Here is a 27,042-nt window from a genome sequence, read left to right as displayed (position 1 = left end):
TAACCATTTCATATGTGCATTTGGCTTCACACATAATGCTCTAGAGGTGTAAGCATTATTACTACATAACCACCAATTAAGAGATCTATAAAAATTAAGGAACATTTGACAGCTCTGCAGCTACCACTTCTACAAGATACTCAGATTGCCATATCCCATTGCAAATCCCAAAACAAAATCCCCAAACCTATAAATAAATAAAACAGAAATAAAAATCACACACTGCAGTGAAACGTTAAAATGGACTTGGCCCCTAAAATGGTTGTGAGTCTAACTCTCACAGAGTTTCATACCTCACAGCTCCTTTTGACTTCTGAGTTAATCCTTTTTAACTCAATGCATTTGCATGAGTGCCAGAGAGACTGATCTCATCTCTTGGTACCAACTTTTCTGTGCCCTAAGCTTCTCACCATAATAGCGTTCCAGTGTGATATTGGATACACCAGCCCTCCTCAAAAGTTATTCTTGATTGCATTTTGCCAACTGGCCAACAAGGGATAATGAAATTCAACATGTAAGCATTCCCCCACCAAGAGCTGGAGAATTTCACATCTGTCATATATTTACTATTCAAAAGAGAAAGGCACTGTATTTGTGCAAGGGCTAGGGCTCTGAGAAAAAGGGCTGTCACCAGATGTTCCACAGCTGAGAGTCTGTGTAGCCTCAAGATGTGAGGCTGATCAGTGCAGACCCTAAATAATTAAGTTACTATGCTTTGCAAGAACTGCTGGCTGTTTAGAGGAGAAACAATTCAACATCCTAGTGAGAGAAAGGCAGAAAGAGCTCATATATTATATAGGTGAATGAGGGACAGCCAGCATTACCAGGGCAGAATGCACAGGACAAAGTGGGAATCCACATCAAGCCAGACATCAAAAGAGAGTAGTCCCACCTTCTGGGGCCCGCTAGGAAGATTTTGGCACCAGTGCCACAAATGAGAGCAGAGAGCAAATAGTCTAAGCCATTTGGGTTTCTATTAAACAGCGTTCCCAATCCTGTTTTCAATTAGGATCCTCAAGGACAATCCACAGAGACTACGAGGTTCATCCATTTTGTGCCTCATCTCCTCCATCTTATTGTCTTCCAGCTCTTTAATCTTGGGCTCCTGTGAATTCAGGTATGCAATCTGAAACAAGGACTGTAGCTGTCAGGATGCAAGGACGTGCTTGCAGTGCCTCACGACAACTGCTCTCTGTCTGGAGAGGTGACACTGCTAAAAAGACGCACCAAAACAGCTTCTTACAAATAAGAGCTCTCAAAATTTAGGCCCAGACTTGTTTTTTTTTTAAAGGTAAGGAAGTTGGAGCTTTTCTGAAATTATTTTTCTTATGGCTGTCTGACACTGTAACACATGACTTCCAAGCACTTTCATGACCAGGGCTCACAAACTCTAAGGTGTCTGCTGGTGACAGGAATTCATTATGTATTTGGCATTTGGCCATGAGGCCATTTTTTTCTCCCCCAATAAAATTAAGGAAAACAACTAAACATTATTAGATTTTTTAGTCCTCAGAATTCCCCCAGAGCAATATCTAATGGTAAGATTTTTAATTGCACATGCCTATAAGATTACAAATTGTGATGACAGGTTGGATTTCAAGTCATGACAAAGACATGAACACATGTCAAATGTTCCTTACCTTATCTAAGTTTAGACAGACCAGCTCGCTATGGGTTTATTTATATATACAGTATGAAAATTACATTTAAAGGACATAAACATCTTCATACGTACATAAACACACACAAAAAAATAAAATCAAGTGATCTGGATTTTCCTACAACTCTTACAAATAAGCATTCTTCCTTGAAAACGTACTAACAATTACATGTACACAAAATTGAGCAGTGATGCTGGCAAAATACAGTTTGAGGTGATAAACAGGACTTGGCCATGAGTCTGTCTTTCAGAGTGGAGACTAAAGGGGACTCCTGTTCCCAGGTACACCTGCCAGCCCCGGTGCTGACTGCCCTGCTCCAGCAGAGGAGCGGACACATTAGAGGGAGGAAGAGGATACCTCTGGAGAAATTCACAGCAAGCAGCAGTTGGCAGTGTTAGTACCAGCCCCTGGCTTTGTGGAGCACCACCATGGTTTTCCCTGCCTGCAGAGACTCTGCCACATGGATTTGCTCACCCACTTCTTTGGCTGGAAGGGCACAAAGCTCCTAGCTCCTCTCCAGCCTGACGAAAGTAGCACAGCCAGCCACACTGCCTTGCTCATAAGCCAACAGGCATATCTCCCCCCCACCACTGCAGAGATAAGTGCTGCACAAGACTGACATACCAAAGCCAGTTTCCTTTTTGTCATCTACTCTCCTGATACTAAATCAGCCCTTACTGCAGCCTCCAGCATTTCAGTAATAGAAACAAGACACTGTGCATTCAAAGTTGGAGACAGATCTTCAGCAACAAGAGCTGTAGAGGGGGAAAAAAACCCCTAAAATTCCCATTTAAATCAGCAGCACTGATGGACTTCTGATTGTTTGTAGAAGAGCTTGAAGAGGATCAGCCTACCAAGAGAATAAGGACCAAGCACAATGCTGTAACTCTCAGTGCAGGGGAGCAGCCCACAATCTAGTGAACTCACCGCAAGAACTAAGAGTTGAAAGATTAGCCCAGGGTACCTTCTCCTCCATGTTACACTCCAGCTTTCCCCAAAGTAACTCCTCTGGGCTGAGCAAACCGGATTCAGAGTGCATTTACAAGGAATCACTGACTTGCCATGGGATTTAGAGCAGACCCCAAAAACATTTAGGGCATGGGTTGGACTTTAGGACATAGGTTGGACTCAGTGATCTTGAAAGTTTCTTCCAACCCACTGATTCTGTGATTAAATGAACTCAGTATTAAAATTCTATTTTTATTTATGGCTCCACATTCTGGAGATGTAAGAACATGTGACAATTTGACTGAGATTCTAAAATCCATCAGGCATCTCACTTTCCATAGATTATGGTATAGGAGGGAGTGACAGTAACAAAATTACATATTCCTAGTCCTTACCTCTTCCTCTGCCCATTCTAATGCACAGACTGTCTTAAGAAGGATTTTAAACACCTGTGAGTCTTACAGGAAACAAATTTACACCTCAGGATGTGTAACAAGGCACCCACCACTATCAAGCACTGCAGAAAACAGCCCAACACAGCAAAACACAAGGGAATGTATAGCAGTACATGCTGCTGTGATTATAATTCCCTGAGTTTATGTGATGCATTCAGTACTGCACTGTAACTAAAAACCCACCAGCCCAGGCCCATGCTTGCTACAATGGGCAGATTGCAGTATCTGTGTGGTGTTGGCTAAACACCCATTGCACATCCCACAGCTTGAAGCAGAACCATGACAGAACAGGGCTCATCCTGCCATGCCCTGGGAGGAATATTCCAGGGAGGCTGCCCAGCAAAAACTGTTTGATGAAATCAGGGAAATTCCAAGTGAGGAAAATCTACTTAAGTCTCTGATATGCTTTTCATTTTTCCCACACCACAGCATCTTTCCCAGATGAGTCACTCATTGAGCAGCAGGAAATGTCTTCCAAATTCAAAAAAAACACATCACCAAACACATCCAATTAAAAAAAAATCATGATCAATAAAGGAAACAACTGAACAACAGTCAATATGCCATGAGGTAATAAATATCAGATGGCTCTAAGATTCATTTAACATAGTGGAGCTGATTAAATGGATATTAGAGATATCTTCTAGGGAATCAGCAGTTTCATTTGCAATAAAGAGCTGCTTCTTGCTGGTTTTTGCTGGGCAAAGGTTGCTCTCCCCAACAGGAAAACAGCATGTCTGCCCAGAACTCATGGGAGCAGGTTAGCAACAGCTGAGGAGGAGGTGCAAGAGTGCAGGTGGCCATAATTCATCACCTCACTGTCATTCTTTTCTCATTTTAGCTTAGAGTACTTCAACATGCCTAGCTTCAATGTATGAGACAACTAGGGCCAGAAAACTCTCAGAAGTTTTTTTCTTTTTTCTATCCAGCTCCAATGGTTTAAGCTTAGCTGAAATGGTTTTCTCTTAGAAAAGAGAAATAACAACCCATTTGTGGGCAATCCTACAAATTTTCACATCCAGAAAAGAGATGTTCCAGCTGCATGAAAAGGATGGGCACAGCAAGCTTTTGCACTTACAAAAAGCCTGGCCATGGCTTCCACCTGCACTGCTGGAAAGGATGTCTCTGCCCTAGCATTAGGCAGCTGCTTTGTCTGTAAAGATATCCTTCGGTCCTGCACTTCTCCATTCATTGGGGGAATGGATGCACAGCCAGCCCAGAATGTCCGGATCTCTCTCCTTGCCAGCTTCCTGTCATTTTCACAAAAATAAGCTTTTATCTGGAACCTTAGCCTTAACAAACTAGACAGGAATCAGCAATTAGCCAAATTAAGGTAACAATGCAATAGGTGAAAACAAATAGGGAATGGGTGGGCAATTATCTCCCCCTTTTCATGAGGATAAGGAAAGGGAAGCTGCTCACTTCTGCTGCTCTTTCTTTACTGCACCAGACTCAATCGACCTCTGCTTGTCCCAAAAAACAGTCCTTTTGGAGTATCTTGCATGTACAGGAAGATCCAAGGCAAAGTGCCCTCTCATGCGTAGAAAGCTGCAGATGTGAAAATATTCCTGGTGCTCCATGGCACCTCTGGGTATTGGCTATGGGATGCCTGTACCCATATTAGTCACTTTGACACACTGTTTTTCAGACTTGGTTGCTTAGGACTATTAACTCCAAAAGGATGCATAGAGAGATTATTCACATGTTTAATTGGAAAAGTCAGGCAAGCTTTTTTGGTTTTTTTGGGTTTTTTTTGGTTTGGGGTTTTTTTTCTTTTTTCTTTTTTTTTTTGCTTTTTTTGGTTTGGTTTGGTTTGTTTTCAAGCATTTGCATCTAATGCCAAACCACTGAACCACTGTAATTGCATCACTTACATGGAAAACCACTGTGGTTTTTCATTGGGATGCTAATCTTAATACCCATATCCATCAGACGTGAAACAGCTCTGGCCCCATCAATATCCTGATGAGTTGTAAGTTGCTAAGAACGTAAGTAAAACTTATTTAGAGAGTAACTGCCTTGAAAGTACCCACTTTTAATAGCAATCCCATATTTATTTTGTGCTTAGCTATGACAAGACTAGTGAAGAATAGGGCTATCTAAAGTACTTGCTAGCCAGGAACTGCTACAAAAGAGACAGACCTTGGATAATTTCAACATCCTCCTGAATTCCAAGAGAAAGCCAGGCAATACCCCAGAGATCCTGTCATTTCAAGCACATGGCTTCTCTTAATTCTTTCAAAACAATTTATTGGGAAGAAGGTTTTAGCCTGGTTTAAGCACCCTTAACTGCATGAGGTTTGACTTTTCAATTAAAAAAAAAAAAAAAAAGCATGCTAAAGGTTTGTAGAAAGACAAAGGAAAAGGAAAATTAAGAAAGACTTTTAAGGCATTCATGGCTCTTTTGTTTTTCCTCTCCAGTACCACCCAAGCTGTTTTCAGGTTGGCTTATTTTTTCCCTAACACATCAGCCTGATCCCTTTCTGATGCTTCTCCAAATTGCTGCCACCAAACCACCTTGTCTATTTGCTCAGCACTTGCTCAAAATGACCAAAACCCAAATGCACCAGACATTACATTTGCATAGCCTGAACTGGGAGAAGATTGGAAGGCTCAAGACACTGGCTGCAAGCTAAGGTTTCCAGATCAAATCAAGACTAGGTCAGAAACAAAGAAACCTACTCATCCTAGCAACTGCCTGGCAGCTGATACAAAATGACTACTTAGAGTTAGGTCAGCTTTTTCAGACAGCAGACGTCAGCAGCATGACACCTATTCATTACCTAGGATTATTAAAAATAGTAATTTTTCAGGATTAAACAAAACTCCTTATTGTACAAAGCTATTTTCTTCTTTGTGAGAAGCTCAGCATTGCACTTTTCAGTTCCGTTTTTTAAAAACTGACTTTTCTTAAAGAAGTTCACTAATAAAAACATTTTTACAATCACAGTAAAATATAATAGGAATTAAATTATGGCACAATAATTCACACTTGACTGCACAGAGGCCGTTTGGCCTTCATCTTTGTGTCTGAATGTGCTGGGTGGGAATTACTGCACTATAATTCACATGCTGTCACATCTTATGGCTTGGCTAATGCTTGAAAAAATCAGAGCTCAGAGCTGGCCACTAGAGAACAGAAATCAGTCTTGTCAGGAAATTATTACAAATGACAGAAGCATCAGATATTTCAGGCCTGAAAGGTAACACAGCTTACCCCCTTCCTGCTGCTGTGAGAGCAAACACATTTTCTGTTGCTGCAGTTCAGAAAGAAACCCACATGCACTGCTACCATACACCATACATGTTAAAAACCATCAAACATTTAGGATGGGAAGGGACTACCCCCCTGTTCCAACCCCCTTGCCATGGGCAGGGACACCTCCCACTAGACCAGGGTGCTCAGAGTCCCACCCAACCTGGTTTTGAACACTTCCAAGGATGGGATATACAGCTTCTCTGTACAACCTGTTCCAGAGCCTCACCACCCACACAGTGGAACTCTTTGGCTTTGTGGAACATCACAACTTTCCTGTGGCCCCTTCTCTCGGGTTTGTTTGGATCTCTCTGGATGGCATTCCATCCTTCAGGCACGTCAATGCATCACACAGCTTGGTGTCAACAAAAAACTTGCAGAGGATGCAATGAGTTGATCCCTTTTTCCATGTCACTGATGGAGACATTAAATAGCCCTAGTCCTGATATGGAACCCTCGGAAGAAAAGGTCTTGTTTCCTCCCTATAGCAGGAAGATTCTTTGAGCAGACACATTTGCCAAAAGCTGAAAGAAAAAAAACACATTACAAGAAAATCCATTTCAAATCTCCCTCCCTATTTAGTGTGAAATTTAGACATGAAAGAAGTGGGTCCGCACACAGACCTCTGCACTGCATAATGGCTTAAACAAGAATTAAATAGTGGTTAGTGTTAAAAAGGTTGATTTTCACCCTCTATCAGTTTATAGATTGATCTGTCATCAGATGGGGAATTTAATATTCTCAATTTTAGTGTAATGCTGCTAATGAAAATGCTGTCATTTATACAGAGAACAGCCACCCCCTTTTATCAGGAAAGCCTTCCTCGATCACTTGTTCCACTATGGAAAAGGTGGCACGCCTGCAGGTAATACAAATTGCCAAGAATAGCAAACATTATAAATACTTCAAGGATGATTAATCTTTAAAACACTGAAGTTAGGCAGAAGCCTGGAAGTCAACTTGGCTATTTCACAACTAATAAAACATGTATCTTGTATTTCATTGTGACTGTATAAAGAGTATCGTAGTAAAAGGCAATTATCCGCCATTCACTAGCTAACATAACACTTGTACAAGTATAAAAGAAACACAGTATGTATTTTAAGCAGTGACGGTATTTTCACCGTATTGAAATAGTAGTGAGGCAAACGTTCAGCTCACATTAAACAGCACTCTGTCACTGAAGACCAGCCTGCTAGCATCATATATTCCCCCAAGATAGATAATGCTGCTTGCTTTAACAGAATCATTGTCACCAGGCAACTACCAGTGCTGTTCAGTAATAAATATTTCCACTGTTCCCACAGAAACTGGCTCAGCATCTGGACCTGCTAATGCCTGGAGAGATCAGCCTGACCTTGGAGTGCCATCTTTTCACAAGGATGCAGCCCTCGCCACGGCTGTCTCCCAGAAGCATTGCAGAGATGGAGCAGAAGCTCAGAGGGCAGGAACAGGACAGCAGACGAGGCTCTCTTCCTTGCAGCTGCAATGACTTGAAAGGACTTCAAATTTCATTTCCTACTCTGAGAATGATAAATTAGTTCAGCCCCATCTCAAACTAATTCTCATATGGAGAGACAAAATGGCATCTGTCCCCAAATGCAGGAAGGTCACTTCACAGCTATGCCACAAGACTGCAAAAATGAATTCTTGGAGGCAACTAGTTTTTTTTTGGTTTTTTTTTTTTTTTTTTTTTGTTTGGTTTTTTTTTTAAGTTTAGAACTGGGCCAGCAGCATCTGTAGTCCTGCCAGTTTGGTGCTGTCAAGTATCGGTATTAGGCCTTAAGCTTGGTAACAATACCAGGCTCCAGGACTTGACAGGCTTTGTCTGAACTACAACCTATTTTAGCTTAAACTTAGGCTCTAATCTCGTAACTTATTTGAGAAACTTTGCTGCGCTTGCAACTTCCCCTGGGATGAGATAACTTTTGTCTAGTCTGTCCTAGCTGCAATGTCAGATTGTCCTGGTTTTGGCTGGGATAGAGTTCATTTTTTCTTAGTAGTTGGTACAGTACTATGTTTTGGATTCAGTATGAAAATACAGAATCACACTGATGTATGAGACTGGAGGGAAGTAAGCAAGCATCTGTGGTGCTTAGTTGCTAGCTGGGCTTAAACCATGACACAGATACCTGTTGTTTGTCCTGTAATTTCAGCCAGGTTCTGGTTACATTATTAACTTGTTCTGACTTCAGTTTAGCTTAATGTTGGCCAAGTGTGTGGTTCTAACCCAAAAATCACATTGTATAGCAAAGAAAATATTAAGGTATTTAAGCAATCACAGCAATGACTAACCCACCCCATGGATCATCAGGAGAGAAGAGTGTGCAACCCATTAATAAATACAGGGTTAAAATATATATAAACAACCCCAAGCAACTGCAAGCCCAGGAGGAACCAAACCCCAGAACTTTGCCCAAGCAGGATTTGGGATGCTGACAGCTCACTCTCATGTCACAAGCACAAGGCAAGAGCTTAGCAGCAAAAGAAACAGGTTCACAGATAGTCACACCTGTTGATTTTATTGCATTTGTAACAATCTCCAACAGCAACTGGGCGTTTTGGATTATTATTTAATTGGAAAAATAAATGGTTGTCCCTTTTTGGATTATGAAAAGAAGCAGAGTAACAACAATTAACTCTTTCTTTGTTGCCCATCATATAATTAAGACATGCAGTACAGTCCTTAAAAAATAATTTGCAAATAAATAATAATAAACCAATATGATGGGATGATAAAGATCTTTCCATACAACAGGCCTTCAGCTCTCTTCCAAAGCCTAAAATAAGTTGTTTGGAAACGTGCAAAATTTCACCCCACAGTAATCACTGTGGTATTCTTCCTATCCTGCTCCTAACAGCATGCAGCTCTCAATCCCTTTATTTCTATTATTATTTTTATCCAGCAGTCTAGAAGTCTTAAATCTCAGCTCTGAGCCACACACGAGCACGACAGCAATGTGACAGAGCAGGTGTACATCTCTCCAGACTTGCAAACTGAGCTGCTGCCTGTCATGTCCATCTCATTTAAAGTGAACTTTTGACAGCGTTCATTTGTGGGTGAAGAGAAATCTGCTCTGTTTGGAGTCAAGGGGAGGAAGGCTGAGGAAGAGAACAGCTGTTCATTCCAGAAAATGCCTCTTGGAAATCCACCTGCTACAGGGAAAGAGGATCCGTTTGCCCAGGTGTATGTGGGGGGAAACAAACCAAGAAGCACTTTCCCAGGGTCCAGACCTTCAGATGCTTTGGGAAAAGCTTCCAAGAGGGGCAAAAATAAGGCAGGGGTGCCAAAGTCCTGTCCCCTTAGCAGAGCCCTTGCCAAGGATGAAGAAGGCTCTGCTTTTATTGTTATTGCTGATGGTTTTATTTTATTCCTTGGTATTATTTCAGTCTATCTTGTGTAATTCTCTGATTTTGTATAACAGGTTTAGTTTTAGGCAACAAATGGATTTACAGGCTTTGCTGTAGCTTAGGAGATAGTTTTTGGATAGTTTTTTTAGGGGATAGTTTTTGGGGGTGCTTCTACACTGCTCCAGGTTGTGGCATAAGTTGTAAGCTATTTTCCATTCAACTCAAGGGTAACAGTAAAGAAAGCAGCCACTACACAAATCTATTATCTTAAGTATTTCATGTGGCTCAATTTTTTGGTGAGCTATGATTCAAAGCAGTCTGGGCAAAACTAGACAGTGCTGTGCCTGTGCATTTTGGATACAGCAGATTAATATCATCACTGAGGAAATGCAAGGACTCATGACCTTTTCCCCTTTCATGATTTCTACAGCTTATCATCAAGATGATATTGTACCAGGGCACTATTCTGGAGGATTACTTTACATCTTGCAGATCACTGAAGTATACACCCTTTGACTCCATACCTGTTATCACTGCCCAAGACACACAATCTACTCCAAGAAATGATACAGTTAAAGCAAAAATTAAAAAAAAAAAAAAAAAACCAAAACAAAAACCACAAAAAAACCCAAAACATCAAAACACCACCACCACCTCTGCAATTTATGAGATCACTGGTCTAAGAAATCTGTCTGTAATGCAGCTACCACTACAGATTAAGAGGCTGTGTCAGGAAACTCAAAAAGGGAATGAGATGTAGCAAGGTCAGTCTGAAAAAGTAGTTCGTATCATCTCCAGCAATCACTACAGCACAGGAGTCATTCCACATCATGAAAGAGGAACTCAAATGCTTGATTCTTGTTAAGCATAAATTCTGAATGCTTTCTGCATGCAGTCAAAAGGGATTACTGAAAGAGAAAACTTTAAAAAAATAAAAAGCAGGGCTTAACTAGGCTATTTTCATAAGGAAGGTGAGGTTGTGGCATGTGTTTAAACAGCATGCCACAATGCTGAGATGGAAGCTGCATCCTGGCCACTCAGAGATCAGAACAGGGAAAGCCAAATGAAGTTCTTTGGCTCAGACCAAGGCTGTTCTCCCTCCCTTGTTCAAAGATAGGTGTCACACTTCCACTAGCAGCTGATCAGATAGTGTGGGTGTTGGGTAGATGGGTGATGGTCAAATTTACCACCACAGCAAACACCCTGTACCATTTAGTCTGGGGAGAATCATAAAGGCTAGAAATATTTCCAGACGTAGTTCCTGCACCCCTGGCATTTGCTCATCTGTAGTATAATATGACTCCTAGGATACTTGTGACATTTTCATTTACTGGCACTATCAGGCAGGACTTTCCAGCTACAGTGGCTGAGAATCTTAAGTAAAATTGCCAGAGGCATATTTACACTAATAATTGCTTTCACTGCTAATACTACTTAATTATAAAGTTTTACAAAACATTTAGCATTTAACTTTCCTGGAGAGGATTGGAGAGCACCTTTCTGAATAGCTCTTTCATTCCACTCTAATTGGTCAACCCAGTTTAAACACTCATTCTAATTTTCAAATCAGTGAGCAGGAGTCTTGCTTAAAGAACAATAGTACAGATAGCCTTTGTCCCCAAAGGTGTTATATAAGAGAGGTTGTGCTCTGTAGATATGTTCAGCCAATCACTTTTTTTGTTTTTTTATCACCTTCTTTCCCGTAAAATTTTTCTCCTAGAAGCGTTTTAGCAAAGGATCAGTCAGTAAAGCTCAAAAAAAACTGATGAATATTTTAAAAGCAGAGGCCCACACCTTACATACAGGGAGTCGTGTCATTTACAGACATGCTTCCACTGGCCTTTAATTAAAAGGAGATCCTTGGTAGAGTTCACCTTCCATTTAAGCATCAGAAAAATTAGGCAGACAGATTTTCCCAAGTTCTGCCCTGAGCATTTAGTACCCACCACTGCTAACAGGAGCTCCTCAACCCGTCAGCACCTGTGAAACCTGGCAGCTTACTTCTAGAGCATGCACTTGGGTTTCTCATATCAAAAGAACCCAATAGGCCTCAAAATCTTATTTCAAAGAATTACATGTGTCACATTTCACTTAAGAGTTTCCTGGCTAATAAAAGAGATCAAATTTTTCTGCTACAGCTCTGTACTAAATTTGCATGGCAAGGTTTTGGGGAGTGAGGGGCTGGTTACAGGGGTGGCTTCTGTGAGAAGCTGCTTGAAGCTTTCCTATGTGTGACAGAGCCAGTGCCAGCTGGCTCCAGGACAGACCCATCACTGGCCAAGGCTGAGTCTATCAGGGACTGCGGTAGCGCCTCTGGGATAACATATCCAAGAAAGGGGACAAAGCTGCTGCTTTGTGTGACAAACAGCTCTGGAGACAGGGTCAGTGAAGGAAGAAGGGCAGGAGGTGCTCCACATGCCAGAGCTGAGATTTCCCTGCAGCCCTTGAAGGTGAAGCAGCTGTGCCCCAGCAGCCTTGCTGTGGCTCTGTGGCGAGAGAAGCCCACACTGGAGCAGGTTTACTGGCAGCACGAGTGACCCCATGGGAGGAATCCATGCTGGAGTAGGGGAAGAATGTTAGGGCTCCTCCCTCTGAGGAGGAAGGAGCAGTAGAAACAAGATGTGATGAACTGAACACAACTCCCATTCCCTGTGTCCCTGTACTGCTGCAGGGGAGGAGGTAGAGACAACTGGGAGTAAGTTCACTTTACAAAGAAGGGAGGTGGGAGGACAGTGTTTATAATTTGCCTTTATTTCTCATTACCCTGACTTGATTGGTAATAAATCCATTTTTCCCCAAGAAAAGGGAAGAAAAAGTCTGTCTAATGTGGTAGCTAAACTCAGAAAAAGAAGCCTTTATGTGTCACCAGAGTTCTTTGTTTCAGTAGTTAAGTCATAACCTGGGAATCTCAAAGACATGAGGTGCAAGCAGGGAGACAAACCAACATCCTGTAAAGAAACCCACACCATTAGGAAAAGACATAGGAAAAAATCCTTGCTATTTTCTCTTCCCTTCCCACAGGCACATTTACACCATCTCTCACTCACCATGGGCAAACGGTGTTAAGAGCATTGTGAAGAACAGCAGCTGTGATGACCACATGACTGTGAAGAAGAGCTTGAAAGTATCCCAGCAAACAAGGGCTCAAATAAAAAGGTGAGCGTCCTCCTGCACGTGCTTCCAACACTTCAATGGTTGTTGGCCTTCAATTCACATCCAAAAAGGGGAAAAAAACCCGATCAAAAATAATAATAATAAAAAAATATCCCACAACCAGTATCCAGAGTCTGAGACCTACAAATGAGAAAGGAAAAAAAACTGCAGTTAGTAAAACTGTAAGCTATGTGTTTTCAATCAAGTCTTGCTGCGTTTCTTTGCTGCCAGCTGTAAAGGCAAATGTGCCTTCCCCACTCTCTGCCCTTCAGATGCATGCACATTCCTACATAAAATAGGAATTAAAACTTATGCCTGTGCAGAGGACCAGTTACCAGTTGGTGGATAACTGTAGAAGTGCTCTGCTTCCTCTCTCAAAAGAGGGCCCCAGACAGCAGTTTTGAACAAAAAAGCTGAGACTTTTCCGTCCCTTTTGCATTTCTGTCATGCTTCCAATGTGGATGCTAACGGCAAGATACCAGGCCAGGCAGTGGGATTAGTAACACAGCTTGGGAGTATTTCCACTGATGATATGCCAAAAAGAGACTCTTTGTTTGAGGTGACCTGTATGGCTTTTAATGACTGCATCTGGACCAGGCTTTGAACCCAAATAGAGCCTAAAGTCACCTTTATCCCATAACCAGCTACTTTCTAGTCACTGCCAGCTACTCACTGCTAGCTGAGCTCTGCAGTTATTTATTGTGAAATTAAAAATAATGGTCTTGTCCATCCCACGCGCTCACAGGAAAGCGTGGGGAAATCTGAATCCATGCTTGAATAGAAACATTCGCTCATTTAACAGGAGAATGTATTCCAGCTTTCCATCATTTTAATCTCTCCAGAAGGGCCTAGATGGCCACGGTGACTCAAACTTGGCAGGAAAAAAACAACTATACAGAGTTAAACTGCAGCATCAGTTTGAAACTTAGCTCCCCACTGACTTTGAAATTATAAGGAAATATGAGGAATTGAAAAGTACTTTACATATCTGTTTTGAACTACTTAGACTCTGCAGTCTTCACAGTACTGATCTAATTAAAAATCTCTGATCAACCAAAGTTATTCTTCTCTGAGCACAGAAGCTGTTTTTGCCAGCTTTTGTTCTTACCCAAAACCAAGTCTGAGCCAAAAAGCTGTATGAAAAAACTGCGCTGCATGCCATTGTGATGTGGGTATATTTCTGAAAGTCTGGCATGACAAAGTGGCCTTTGTTTTGCTTCCTATCTTTACCGATCAACTAAATAAAACCCCATATTGTTCAGAACCAAAGTCTATAAAGAAGCTGCATTTTTTTAAATAAATATATCTTGTACTGCCAAGATTTTATTTTCTCACTTGACTCTCCTCCCCAGTCTGTCCCTGCAATTTGTTCACTCAAATGTAGCATTTAGTTTCCATAGCCCTTTTCTCATGTCTATATGTGGGGCTACTAAAATATCCAAGGTCAATCTGCAGTCTAGTGGCTTCTTTATGGACATCCTTGAAATTAAAACTTTGCTCAAGCTGGGACTAATCAAAATGGTCATTGATAATATTAGAAGTCTGCTTTTCAAATAGGGAAGAGCCTCATGAATATTTTAAATTATACATTCTAAACAGTGATCAAGTTTTCCATTTATATTTTAGTAGGCTACCAGTACACATCAAACTACAGCACTGCCATTATTTATGCATGCTTTTTCTATAGCATCCTCGCTAAAGTTTCAAAAGTGAGAAGCTTTTTGTGCTACAAAATTTGAAAAGGCATATGAAAAAGATGGGTGAAAGCTATGCAAGCACAGGTACACTTCCCTGAAGCAAAAGCTCAGTTAGGCAGTGAAAGAGTGAAGGTTTGTTTTCAATTTTTATTTGTTCAAACTGAATCAGTTCTGAATAATCTAAGCCTGTTAGAAAGAGGTAACATTATGGTGCAGTAAAAAGGTTTTGGGTGTATCTGAAGAAGCCACAAACTAATTAGGCTCTCTATCCCAGAGAAGGGATAATTGTCAGCAAAATACTTACACAGAACCCTTTAATTTTTTTATCTGTCTATACATTCCTGCATGATAGGATTCTAGGATTTTTTTTTCCTATCATCTCACCAGCTGAGGCTGAATGAGCAAAGCATTCACACACCCTCTGCACAGTCCAAACACTAATTTTAGAGAACTAATGTCTTGGAACCACCAGAGCCACAAATAAACATTTTATCCTCCTGGAAAGTACATTATTGAGTCACAAAGCTCCTGTGCCAAAGAGACAACAGGACTAGCTCGTCATTATGCACCATTTACTCCAGTTGTAAATCTGACCAAATATTCTCTGCCCTACCATCCTTCCTGCCAGAGCAGAACACTCCAGAGCTGTGGCCTGTCAGGTGGTGTCTGCATACCCTGGCTGGCACAACCCTGTCCTTAAACTTGAGCCTTCAACTCAAGCTCACACAAATATTACCAAATACACAATGTGTCTGGAGACACGCCAGCTGTGTTTAACAACACAGGGCACCACTAGATTAACCAAGTACATTGGAATGCTGCAAAATTCTGGGTGGGTTTGTATTTCATGTAATCGAATAATCACAGTGTGTTTGAGAACTGGGTATCTGTAGGGAAACAGCTACATAGGAAATGAGTGGAACAAGTCTTTTTCTTAATGGTCACTCAACTCCCACAGGCAGCAGAAAGAGGCCTGAAAAACAAAATTCACTTCATTGTTGGATTACCTTCAGGTAAAGTACAGCCAAGGAGAGAAACTAGAGAAAACTGTTCACTATCTGTGAGCTGTAAAGCAGAATGTTACCTTTATTGATGCAAGAAAGGGATATGCTATCCCAGAAAAAATTTAAGGACTTGACTTGAGGGGTTTGGACTTTGACCACAAAGATGATGCTGCCTGCATTGATTTAAGAGAAAGTTCTTCTGCTCACTGACCTTTATGCCCAAAGGGCTGCTCCTGGTGCCTTCACAGTCTGATCTCCTGCATCACCCAAAACAGAACTGCATGCTGGCAGTTCCCAAAAATCCAGCTCAAAGTGCTACTGACAGAATAGGAGAAAGCTAAATAAAGGAAACTAAGGCCTCGTAGTAAAAAGATGAGCAGTGAGGTATTCATCAAGGCATTGTTCATAAAAGAGCATTATAAATACACTGACAATCTCAACATCTACCCAAGTCTGTTCTTCAGCAGTTGATGTCAAGCAGCACATGGAGTATTTTCTAAGCTCATCTGTTGACAGTCTACAGGGAGGGTGAAAAAGAAAAGGAAACTAGTTCATGTGGTGAGTGAACAGATAGGCTGAATTCAAAGCAGAGTTCAGAGCAGCACAAGTCAAACCTGTCAGAACTCCATTTAATTACTGCCTTCTTCCAAACACAACCATTTGCACCTGCACAAAGCTGCTCCCTACCCTTTTCACACAGCAAAAGCTGCTTCAGGTATCCAGCATTTTCTAGACAGGGGAGAGGAGAGAGTGTCTTACAAAGGGGCCCATTAGCAAGACACATAGGAATGCTGGGGCTTTCATATCCAGTTTTACTTGCAGCAATTTCCTCCCCACCCCTGAAAATGTGCATAGCAAAACTAGCTTAAACAAATACAGGATTGTTTTATACTTCTTAATAGAAAAGATTCCAGCACTTATTCTCCTCCTTTGGCAAAAGCCACCTATCAAGTAAGAAATAAGTGTGATGTTTCAAACAAATATTGTTTAAATTCACTATTTACGAGGGAGAAATTTTGGAAGTAATTAAACTCCTTGAAGCTGATGGTCCAAGCTGAAACCATGGGTGTAATTCCCCATTCTCAGCATCAGCTATTTGAGATTATTTCAGGCAATATATTCAGAATTTTGTTAAGAGAAGGAAATAACCCAGCAAGAAAAAAATAAAACATGCAATATCTGCAAAATTAAATTAACTGCAATTTAATGTTAGAAAATTTCTTTAAGTAAGAGAATAAGCTGTATTTCCACTCCCATTATGAACAGCTAAAGGAAAGAATTTCTGCAATACATTTGGCCATAAGTTGTTTGCAAAACACTTTCTTTTTTTATTTTTTGCAACATTGCTAAAAAGGAAAGGTTCTGCTCCTCCAATCTCTTTCTACCTTTATCATAATTCAATTCATTTTCCCTGTCAGGTACTCAGGATGTGGCTCCCTGGTCACTTTGTGGAGGCAGCAACACAACCTGCCATGTAAAAGGTCACACAGACATTACCAACTGTACAACACAGGGGGAACAGGGCAGGAGCAAGCTGCACTCCTGGCATTTCCACACGCGCTTTCACTCATAGCCACTCACTGAAGTTGCTGCTACATGGTCATTGATAGACAGATTTTTCCAAGTGCATTTTTAAGAAGTCAGGAATATGTTTCTGAGACAAACTGAATTGCCTGTAAACTTTTATCTCTGTCTGCATTCAGCCCAGGAGAATGTTCATCCTATACCACAAATACTTATGAAGTCAGAGTTCTCACCGAGTTCAGAAAAAAAACCACTTTTGTTTCTCAAAATAATGAGAGTTGGCTCTTCATTTCAGGTTTTAAGTTTGCCAGATGCAAGGAAGCACTGTGAGAGAGCCAGGGAGCCTTCTTCAGGTGACAGGACATACCAGCTTGTGGCTTCAAACTGTTCACATCTACATGTTCTCTTCCTGTACTGCAGACCCTGCTTCTGCTCTCACACCTCTGCTGAGATGGTGGACCCTGAAGGAAATGACTCAACGTCTCACCCAGTATGTGCAAAATGACACGGTATTTCTAAGCCACTTCTTCCAAGAAAGATTTAAAATGAGCACTTGCACCTCTATTGCACTTAACTGCCATTCCTGTACATTAATATTCATTTCATACATACTGTTTGAGAATCCAAGACCATTCTGCTTGTTATTTCCTCCCTTATACTTGATGTAGCACTCTGGAAAGTAATTTTAAAAACCTTAAAACCACGCAACAATGACAACAGTAAGTTGTCTAATAAGTTTATGTTTATCCTGGATTCTCGGGTATCACAGCAGTGCTACTTACACTTCCCTGAAGAGAGTAGCCAGGGCAGCAAGGAGCCACTCTCAGCTCAAACCAGGCTCATCAACCACCTGTTTAGGCTATAATTCAAAGTGACAAAGAGCTCTTTAGATGTTCTGCGGGTTTTGCTGCAAAATAACTCTCAAGTGTTAACCGAGTTAATTCATTTCAGATTAATCAAGCCTTTGATGAAAGCACACCCGAATACAGACCAGCTGAATATAGTAGCTCTTGGGGTTTTTTTCCTGTGTAGGTGAAATGGAGCCTTTTGTGCTGTTCCAGAGGTCAAATAGGGAACTTGAGCTATCAGCTGCTTTCTGGTTTTCCCATTCAATCCAGAATCAAAGCAATTTCAGCAGAAAAATATAATTATGCTAACAGTGAAGCCATTCACACATCTTGTGACTACACATGGAAGGATGAGGGGAAGTAACAGAGAGAAAAAAAATAAGAGTCTTGAAAATACGGTCTAGAAGCTTAGAAAGAATGTACTGAATTGTACATCTGAATATCACAGCTACTGAATGTTCCAGACTTTCTTTAAGTGCCTGCTGGTTATCCTTGGCAATATAATTCATCACAGATTTCAGAGGAAAGTACACCATTCACAAGGTCCCTGTGTGTGTGCAAATATATGTTAACACATGCAAAATTTCAAAAGGTGCAGAGTATCATGTGAGGATGTGGTAAAATATGCAAATGTTTGTATTGCATTACAACCCCAGATCAACGGGCTTTCTGAAAACTGATTACAAAAAACTTGGTACTCTCACTGCTTAAGCACCACCTGCTAAAGCAGATCACAGCTGGCAAGAAGCATGTCAGTCCCTCCACTCCAAACCCATCAGGGCAAAAATAACCCTGCAAGTATTGGGAAAAGCTATACAGCTCTTCACACAAGCTGCACAGCACCATAAACTTCTGACCACCTGGAACAGTCCTGTGTCACCACCGTATACAGCAATCATTGCAACAATCTTCTGAAAAATTTTGGGGAGGTGTTCCCATCTTTCTCAAAAATTTATTATACCTACATAATACACCCATCTTCCTCAAATGTTTTAGTTGATAGCACATCTTTATAGAGGGAAAATAATACATAAGCAAGCACTCTTCACAGTATTGCCAACAGTTATGATTTCATTGCAAAACTCAATATGTGGCAGATCCTTGCAATAATAAAAATTTCAGCTTTCTTTTCAAGTAAATTTCTCCTTGCAGAGAGAAGCTTAAAAAGAGGACCAAAATACCGCTCAGAGTCTCAGTAAACCAGTGGTAAATAAACATAATTCAGCATACTTGATTTGAAATTTGCATAACTTTTAATCAAATCTCTTTTTTTTGTTTGTTTTTTTTGTTTTTTTTTTCCTGTAAATGTTATAGGATGTTGAAAGTCTGGGTCTGACAATACTCTCACAATGCTTATTTGCATTCCACAGAGCCTTCGGCAATTCTTCTGTGACAAATAAAACATGTGTGGTGCATGCACTGAAAACGCAGACAAACTTATCACCAGGGTCAGCATAATTTTAATTTCCCTTTGCTACCATAAACTCAGCTTATGTTTTGAGGCATCACCTCTCCCACACATCCTGGCCCCATTTCTTCAAGAGCCTTACCATGACTGTAATTGTGATGGCACAGATCCTGCACTGGGTCTTGCTTTACCGTGAGGAAGTGGCAGCCTCCAAAGAGAAAATTAGTCAACGGAAGTGACAGAAAGTTCCATGAGAGTTCAAAGAGGGGAAGCGCAGTCTGATATTGGGACCAGAGGAGGACTACTCCTAAATGCCTCTGGATGCAGCCTTTAAAATATTTTTCAATATTCATTTATCTTCCCTATCTCTCCCTTCCTGCTATCTCCTTCATAGCACCTTTAATTTTCTTCCTTTCCTCTTCCTGGCAGTAAAGGACTTCTTTAACTTGCATTGCTCCAGACTGATGAGCAGCTGCAGATATACATAGAGAGCGTTTAGTGACATCTACCTTCACTACAAGGATGGGATTTCTTTTTGAGGTGTGCAGGGGAATGCAGGGAGAAGCCATTTCTCTTTTGCCTGAATCCATCAGGAGGCAGCCCAGAGCACATAGTAGTGGCCTCCTTCCCTCTGTGCATCAGTCAGGAACAGCTGTTTGCTCCCCCAAAAGCAGCATTATATCAGAAGTTTCTTACTTACAAAGATGACAGTGGACCACTTTTTGTGAGCCCGGCAATGCAGAAAAGGAGGAAAGGGCTGACTTGTGCCCACCCTGGGGCACTCTCCTTCACAGCCCAGTTGGCACCACAGTTCTTTGCTTATGAAAGTTAAAGAGCATAGTTAAAGACATTGACAGCTACAGCGAATTGAGCAATGCTGAGCTGAAGCACAAAGCCTTGCCCCCCACCTTTGATGGCTTGTTTCATGGGACCTGACAGATAGCAACACCTGAACCAAAAATACCAGGATTATGACTTCATTTCTCATAGGAAGCAGTACTTTTGACAATGCTGGGTTTCCTCAGCTCCAGTCACTACTTGCAAATATGACTACATGCAGGAATAAAACAGGGAAAAGGTACCACTTGATTGAGGAATTGCAATGAAAACAGCCAGGAAACTGTAATCTACTTCCTATGTGTAAAATGTGCATCCAGAGCATTTTTTATCTTGTTCTTGCTTAGTATCCTCTTCTCAAATGGATGGCAGATATTACTTGTTTTACTCTAAGAAAGTGTAAATTTCCTTCACTTTTTGTGCTGATTAGGAAGCTAAAAGGCAGTATAAGGAGGGATAATAACTTTTCTCACTGAAAATGTACTGGTCTTGAAAGACAGTAACAACAAGAAATCACCTTACACACAACTCTATGCATACATGCACAATATCAAGTGGAAAAAAAATTGCTAGTAAATGAGATTAATGGCAAAAGCCAGGTGAACAACACATTTTTAAAGGAGAGTTATCTAGGAAAAAGATAAGTTTAATTGTCTTTCAGATCTGTTATGATATAATAAATGTCTATTAATGTTTAGCAGCAAATTGGCTTTTAATGATCATTGCTATTTTTAGCTGGTGGGTGACACTTAGTTTAAATATAAAGCAGATTTATGCTTTGCACACCAGGATGACTTTCTCAGATGACTCTCCTTGATTTAACCTCTTCACACCCCACAAGACATTTAATATAATTTTATTTCTAATAGACTGTGAGCCAATAGGATTGTATTTGCTACTACTGATGCTTTCAATGAGAAATAAAATCAATGAAGTTTATGCTGAAGATAAGTGTAAGTGATTAGTTAAGTGTAAGTGGCTTGGAAAATATCAGGAGGGCTACATTATTCAAGCAAATAATGCAAATTTTAAAAGACTCTGGATTGAAGTAAAATCTATTAACAAACTCCTGACCTTGCTGTGTTGGAAAAAAAAATCTTAGCTAGAATTTATTCTTTTGGGTCTACCTCAAAAATGAGCATTAGCAGGTGAGAAATCCTGTCACATTTTTCAACACAAAGCAGTCAACCTTAAACATTCATACCTACAAGGAAAAAAAATTAAAAAAGAAAAAATCTTTTTAGACCTAGAGACAAAGAGCAGCCCAGTAGGTTGCTAGGAGAAAAATAAACAGCACTTGATGTCGTATAAAAAAAGTGGGCAAGCAAAGCAAAGCCCTGCATACACTGCCTAGGAAAGCAAGACAGGAACACAGAAGCAGCATTCTGGCACCACTTAAAAAAAAAAAAAAAAAAAAAAAAAAAAAGATATGCATACAGAAGAATAAAAGTTGCATCTAAATTTCTAGGTGTGGTATTCTCGAGGGAGCTGCATACACAGAAACAATAGCAAAAGCAATAGGGCAAATTAGTGAACAAAAAGTAGTTATAGTTCCCTAAAGCAAATGTCTGTGTAGTAATAACCAATGGCCTGTTAATGAATTCTGTTGTGCATTAATCAAGAGTCGAACCTCTTTGATCTTTGGAGGGGAAAATAAAAAGAAAGATATTTAATTACTGCACTCATTTTCTGCATGGATACTTTTATTATTACTTATATTCTACTAACAGAGGTTACCATCTCACCCAAAGCCTAGTTACGGAAGGTATTGGGCATTCTCACAGTAAAAAACAGTTTTCTTCCTCCTTACCCCTTCCTCCCTCACATTATCTAAACAAAGAATGGCATGAAAACACTCTTTTGCAGAGAACAGAGCAGCTATGTGTGTGTGCCCTTCAACTCTGAAATCAAGCTTCAGTCAGTTAGTGGACCATTTCCAGCTGATTTTGATAACCAGTCATAAATACTCAACATCTCCTTAACCCCTGCAGAAGCAGCCCTTCAGAACTGCACCCAGTCTAATCCCTAAGGAAAATACCCCTCAAACACAAGCTGAAAGACTGCAATTTTTTTTATCTCCTTCCTAATGAGGAGCATCACATTACTACACACAACAGTGACTTCAAATCTGAAAGGGCAACTGCATTACAGCTGAGAGTCAACACTTCTCATGATACTACGAAGAAAACATCTTGTATGCGAAGCTCTGCACAGATGAAGTATTTATATAATACAGATCACACACACTCTCTTCCCTTCTCAAGTGAAACAAAGGCCAGATATTTCCAGCTGAAACTACAAGAGGGATCTTAACTAAACAGAACATTTAAACCTGGATGGAATTTCACCAAGAGCTTCCAGCTGAAGGCTCCACTCTCACATCCCAACTTGGCATCCTCACAATACATATATGATAACCAGCTCTTCTCCAAAGTGACTAGCACCTTAACTCTTGCAAAAAGTATTTTAAAACCAAACACTTGCTTTTTGCAAAAGAAAAGCAAGTTTTGCAGAAGAAAATCTTACTCCAGTAAGCATGTGTGCTTTTTTAATGGGTCCTATCAAGTTTTTAAACAGTAAAATACTTGGATGAGTGAAAGGCTAAAATTAATTAATTCCTTGAGTGCTTTCTAGCAAAAATTAGTTGTGAGGACAATCAGGATAAATGTGCTTAAGATAATTGTCTTGGGTGCTGAGTAAGGACTATGAGACACTTTTCCTCTTTTCATACCTCATAGCTGAGTATCAGAGCAGCCACCTAAAGAGAAAATGCACCTGCTGTGAAATTTGCCAGTATAACATGTGCCTGCCTCTGTAAGCCTCAAACATATTTCTTACTGACCTATTACACAGTAACAACCACTGAGAGGTCCACCAGAAAACCAAAAGCAGGCTTTACTAAAAAAAGTTAAGTCCCAGAAAATGATGCAGTGTCATGTAAAGAATAGGAAGGGGAAAACCCCAAATTAAACCCAGAAAATTCTTCAATACTTTTCCCCCCCAGTTAAACCTGAGAGTCCTACTTGACTCCCTCTGAAATCATGGGATTGGAACTTCTCTTTCAGCTATCTACTGCAGGACAAGAATGAGCATTCAGTAACAATGCTGTCATCTGTAGTTTGTCCAACTGAAGCAACAAACTTCCGTAACATTTTACATTTTAAAGTATGCACTGAATTTAGAATAATCAAGAAAGGATTCTCAACATTTAACTCAGTCACAGCTATCTGGCAAAATTAAATACCATTGAATACAGTCAGACTGGCTGTGCCACTAGAAACTCTGCAATGAACTTAATTATTCTGCTTCCATTATTTATAAGGAAACAGCAAATAACCTCATTTCCATATATCTGAGTATAACAGCTGTAAAATTTACAGTAACACCTTTATTTGTGGTATGAAAGTCCACTTCTGATTTTGCTCTTAATGTCATGCTTCCACCTGGATAAGAAGTGAGATGTCTCACTAGTCAAGGAGTAACATTTAATTGCAGGAATCATATTCAATTCCAAAGAAGAAATGAAGCACCTCTGGCAACTAGAAGGCAAGATAATTAATCTGGTGTATGGGCCTGTCTCTTTTGATATTTTGCAGGGGACTCCGTAAATACCAAGATGTAGCAACGTTTGATAGGCAACATGAATTATTGGGGAAGAGGAAGTCTTTTGGTACCTCCTGAAATGTTCCCTGTGAAATGTCCCCATTTCTCATTCCTCTGCAGGAGAAGGTTTCAAAAGCACTGCTGCTCCAAAGCTAGCTCATCTGAGGTCACTGGCAAAATCCTGCTGACTGTTGAAGGAAGATGTACAATCAAGAGAGAGCTTTTGAAAACATCACCCTAAGCCTAGTAAGCAGCAAGTAAAACCTTTGTTATTTAAGGTTATAGCTGGAAGTGAAACTGCAATAAAGTACTTCATTTGATTATCTGAAAGGCAATTCACTGTAAACAACAAACAACAACTCTCTACTACATCTTTACTTTGACTTATTTTATGTAAGTGGACTAAGCACTGTAGTTTATAAAACAAAGGGATAAATGACAGAAAGACAAACGCTAAATATTTTGCTAAAGAAATCACTCTTCTGTTCATTTTGTTCTCCCTATAAGGGAGATTCACAAGGCCAAAGCAGCAACACTGGGCTTCAAAAGTAACCAAAATTGGCAAATAGTGCAGAAAGATAGATAGTGTCATTGTTTAGCACTTGGCATCAGCATGGATCTGAGCAAGCAAGAACACAGATTGCCTGTGATGGGAAAATCTATCAAATGTAAAAGAGCCAACTGATGGCTAAAATTCTAACATTAAGGTCCTTTCATTCATTGCTTACCTTCCATTTACATTAGTTTCATGTCCAGAGCAAAGGAACCCCAAAGAGGCACTGCCTGAATTGAAAGAGATCAAGACCTTCTTACCAAGATCCAAACTTACCATCAAGGAAAAAGCTCAATATCTGAAATTAATTTTCCCTAAAATACCATTTTTCCATTTGAGCTTTGCCTATACTGATTACAGAAATATGGAGAGAAGACTTAAATTTGTTTTCTGAGAGCAAGAAGGGGCGGATTACTCCCTGGCATTGGTGTCCCTTCTGACCACACAATCCAACACTGCCTGTGCCCAAAGCTCACTTGCAGTGCAAACACAGCCAGTACAGTTCAGCAGTGCATCATATACAAGCCCACAGACTGAGGTCCCAGCCAGGGCTGTCTCATTATGGAAGAAAACAAAAATAGCATTCCTAAATTGGATGCGATCACCAGGAACCATTTAGCATCAAATGCTCCAAAATCTGCATGTAAAAAGCCGAAGCACTGCATGCCAGATTTCAGGCTGTGGACAACCTTAGGGGGAGAGAGCAGGAGAATCCTAACGGGACAGTTTGCTATCAGAAATTTATCAGAGTTCATGCATTATTTCTTCCTCCTGCATTAGGAATTAAACTCACTGATGATGTGGGGCTCAGATTGGCAGAGTGAAGCGGGGGGGACAGATGACCCAAACAAGCACCTTGTTACAGCCAGAGGGAGGGGAAAGCAATTTTTGGCAAAGACCTCCACTAATGTCAGAGGTTGACATCCTCTTCATCCATGAGAGGCTTGTTGAGTGTCACAGTCACATATTGACAGCAGGAAACAAAAATGCCTTTTCATGTTAATCAGGTTGGGAAATTTCCAAGAGTTTCCTCCCCTTTTACAACTGCCCTTGTTTTTTAAAAAACCCAGTACTGAGACTAACACACTGCACTCCCAAACACAAGAAAATCAGGTGGTTTTGCAAGCCTGAGTCTTTACAAGTCCCATCACTTGAAGAGGAAGGAGTTAATCAACTCAAAGACAAGGAAATCATGCTGGGTTATCCAGCAGCAGAACTGAATTTCCCTCTGAAGCACCAGAAGTCTCTGGCTCACATGACCGGGTTTGCCAGGACTTCTCAACCAACCTGCACATACCAGGGAAATCCCAACAAAGTTACCTTTATCTCTTCCTTGAGAATTAAAATAATGTAAGCTCTCCCTTCAGAACACAGAATATAGAAATTTGCTCTTTACCCAAGCATTTGTGACCCAAATGACTTGTTCTGAATTTTAAATTTTCCTGAAAATAATTATAAATTTCAATATTTTATAAAAATTGGGTTTTCCTATTATCATGTTAGAAATTACTTTCTCTGCTAATGTTTCAATCTATGGCACTTCATTTTAAGAAACTAAGGTGCTCTTAACAGAAGATTTCAGTTGTGTTGAAACATTCTGGCTGATACAGGATTTTGATTAAGGAAGCCAATTTGCTGGAGAAAATAGTATCCCTGGATTTTTTTCCCCTACCCAGAACTGACAGTAACTAAAACAATTTTCCCTCTAGTCAGAGAAGATATGTGCAATGTGATGACTCAGAGCTCTGTTGCATAAAATGGTCAGACCATTGGGCAGCCTTCTATGAGCTGAGAGGAGAACCAGGAGGAACCACCATGCTCCTGAAGATGAGGCTGCTGCTGGAAAGCTCTCCATGTCCCTGATTCCCCCACCATTTCTGCTGTTCTTCCCTCAGAAAGAGGGCAAGTCTCTTCTTCCCCATCCTCCTCCAGTGCAAAATACACACACATTTTCAGGTCAACTTTCTCCTGCCACCAAATATACTTCAGCCTGCATATGCTGCACCATTTTTAAATACCTAGACCCTCAATCCCATAGGGCTCAGCCCCCAACCCGCTGACTTTTCTCTGAGAAGCACTGCCATCAATTCAAGGCTTTCATTACTGTAAGGCAAGACTGAGAGGAACTACAAGGTGGAGAATAGCTGAGGACACAGACCTCCCTAGAATTCCCTTTATAATTAATTAGAAGTTAGCCACAATTAAACCAGAACAGCTAATCAGACAGTGGGGCTGCTCCCTGGTGGCAAGCTCACAGGTACCAGCAGTAAGGATAAATGCAACATCCTCTTTGGTCTTCCCCACCAACTTCAGCATTCCTTGTGCAAAAAGGCACCAGGGAGGAGAATCACGGGAGTGGAGCATTTTCCAGCACTGCCATACAAGCACTGTTCTCTGCAAGACTCTCTTGTGTTACAGCTCCCCCTATACACTTTAGTTTCCTACCTGCCTTGAGATACGTCCACCAGCATTTAGCTTTCAGACAAATGAGGTGCCAGACTGTTCTTTCACTGATCTTTCTCTGACCTAATCTGGGCCTTGCTATTCTCATCCACAAATGACTGGAACTAGAGAGGCAGAGTCAGTCTTCCCTACCACGCATGGCACCACTGGCCAAGCAAACGCTATAGCTACAAAGCTCACGTCAGGAATAATTGGGAGTAAAGCTCAGGGTTGTCTTTCAAAAATAAAAAAGTGAATCCTGAAATGGTTAACATACTTTGGATCCACAGGACGTCCTTGTG

General features: G+C 40.7%; 1 protein-coding gene across 2 annotated transcripts in view; it reads right to left on the bottom strand.

Annotated features, from left to right (window-relative positions):
* The window catches only part of ADGRL3 (adhesion G protein-coupled receptor L3), a 487,040-nt gene that overhangs the window by 292,974 nt on the left and 167,024 nt on the right, over positions 1–27,042 (bottom strand). For both annotated transcript variants that reach the window (XM_053975251.1, XM_053975252.1), the window contains exon 3: positions 12,719–12,965. In XM_053975251.1, the coding sequence (XP_053831226.1) occupies positions 12,719–12,773 (55 nt within the window). In that variant the 5' untranslated portion in view covers positions 12,774–12,965. The remainder of the gene's footprint in view (positions 1–12,718; positions 12,966–27,042) is intronic.

Source organism: Vidua macroura, chromosome 4 (assembly GCF_024509145.1).
Source record: "Vidua macroura isolate BioBank_ID:100142 chromosome 4, ASM2450914v1, whole genome shotgun sequence".
In the NCBI taxonomy this organism is placed as follows: Eukaryota; Metazoa; Chordata; class Aves; order Passeriformes; family Viduidae; genus Vidua; species Vidua macroura.
The sequence above is the reverse complement of the archived record's forward strand: the minus strand, read 5'-3'. Positions and strand labels throughout refer to the sequence as shown.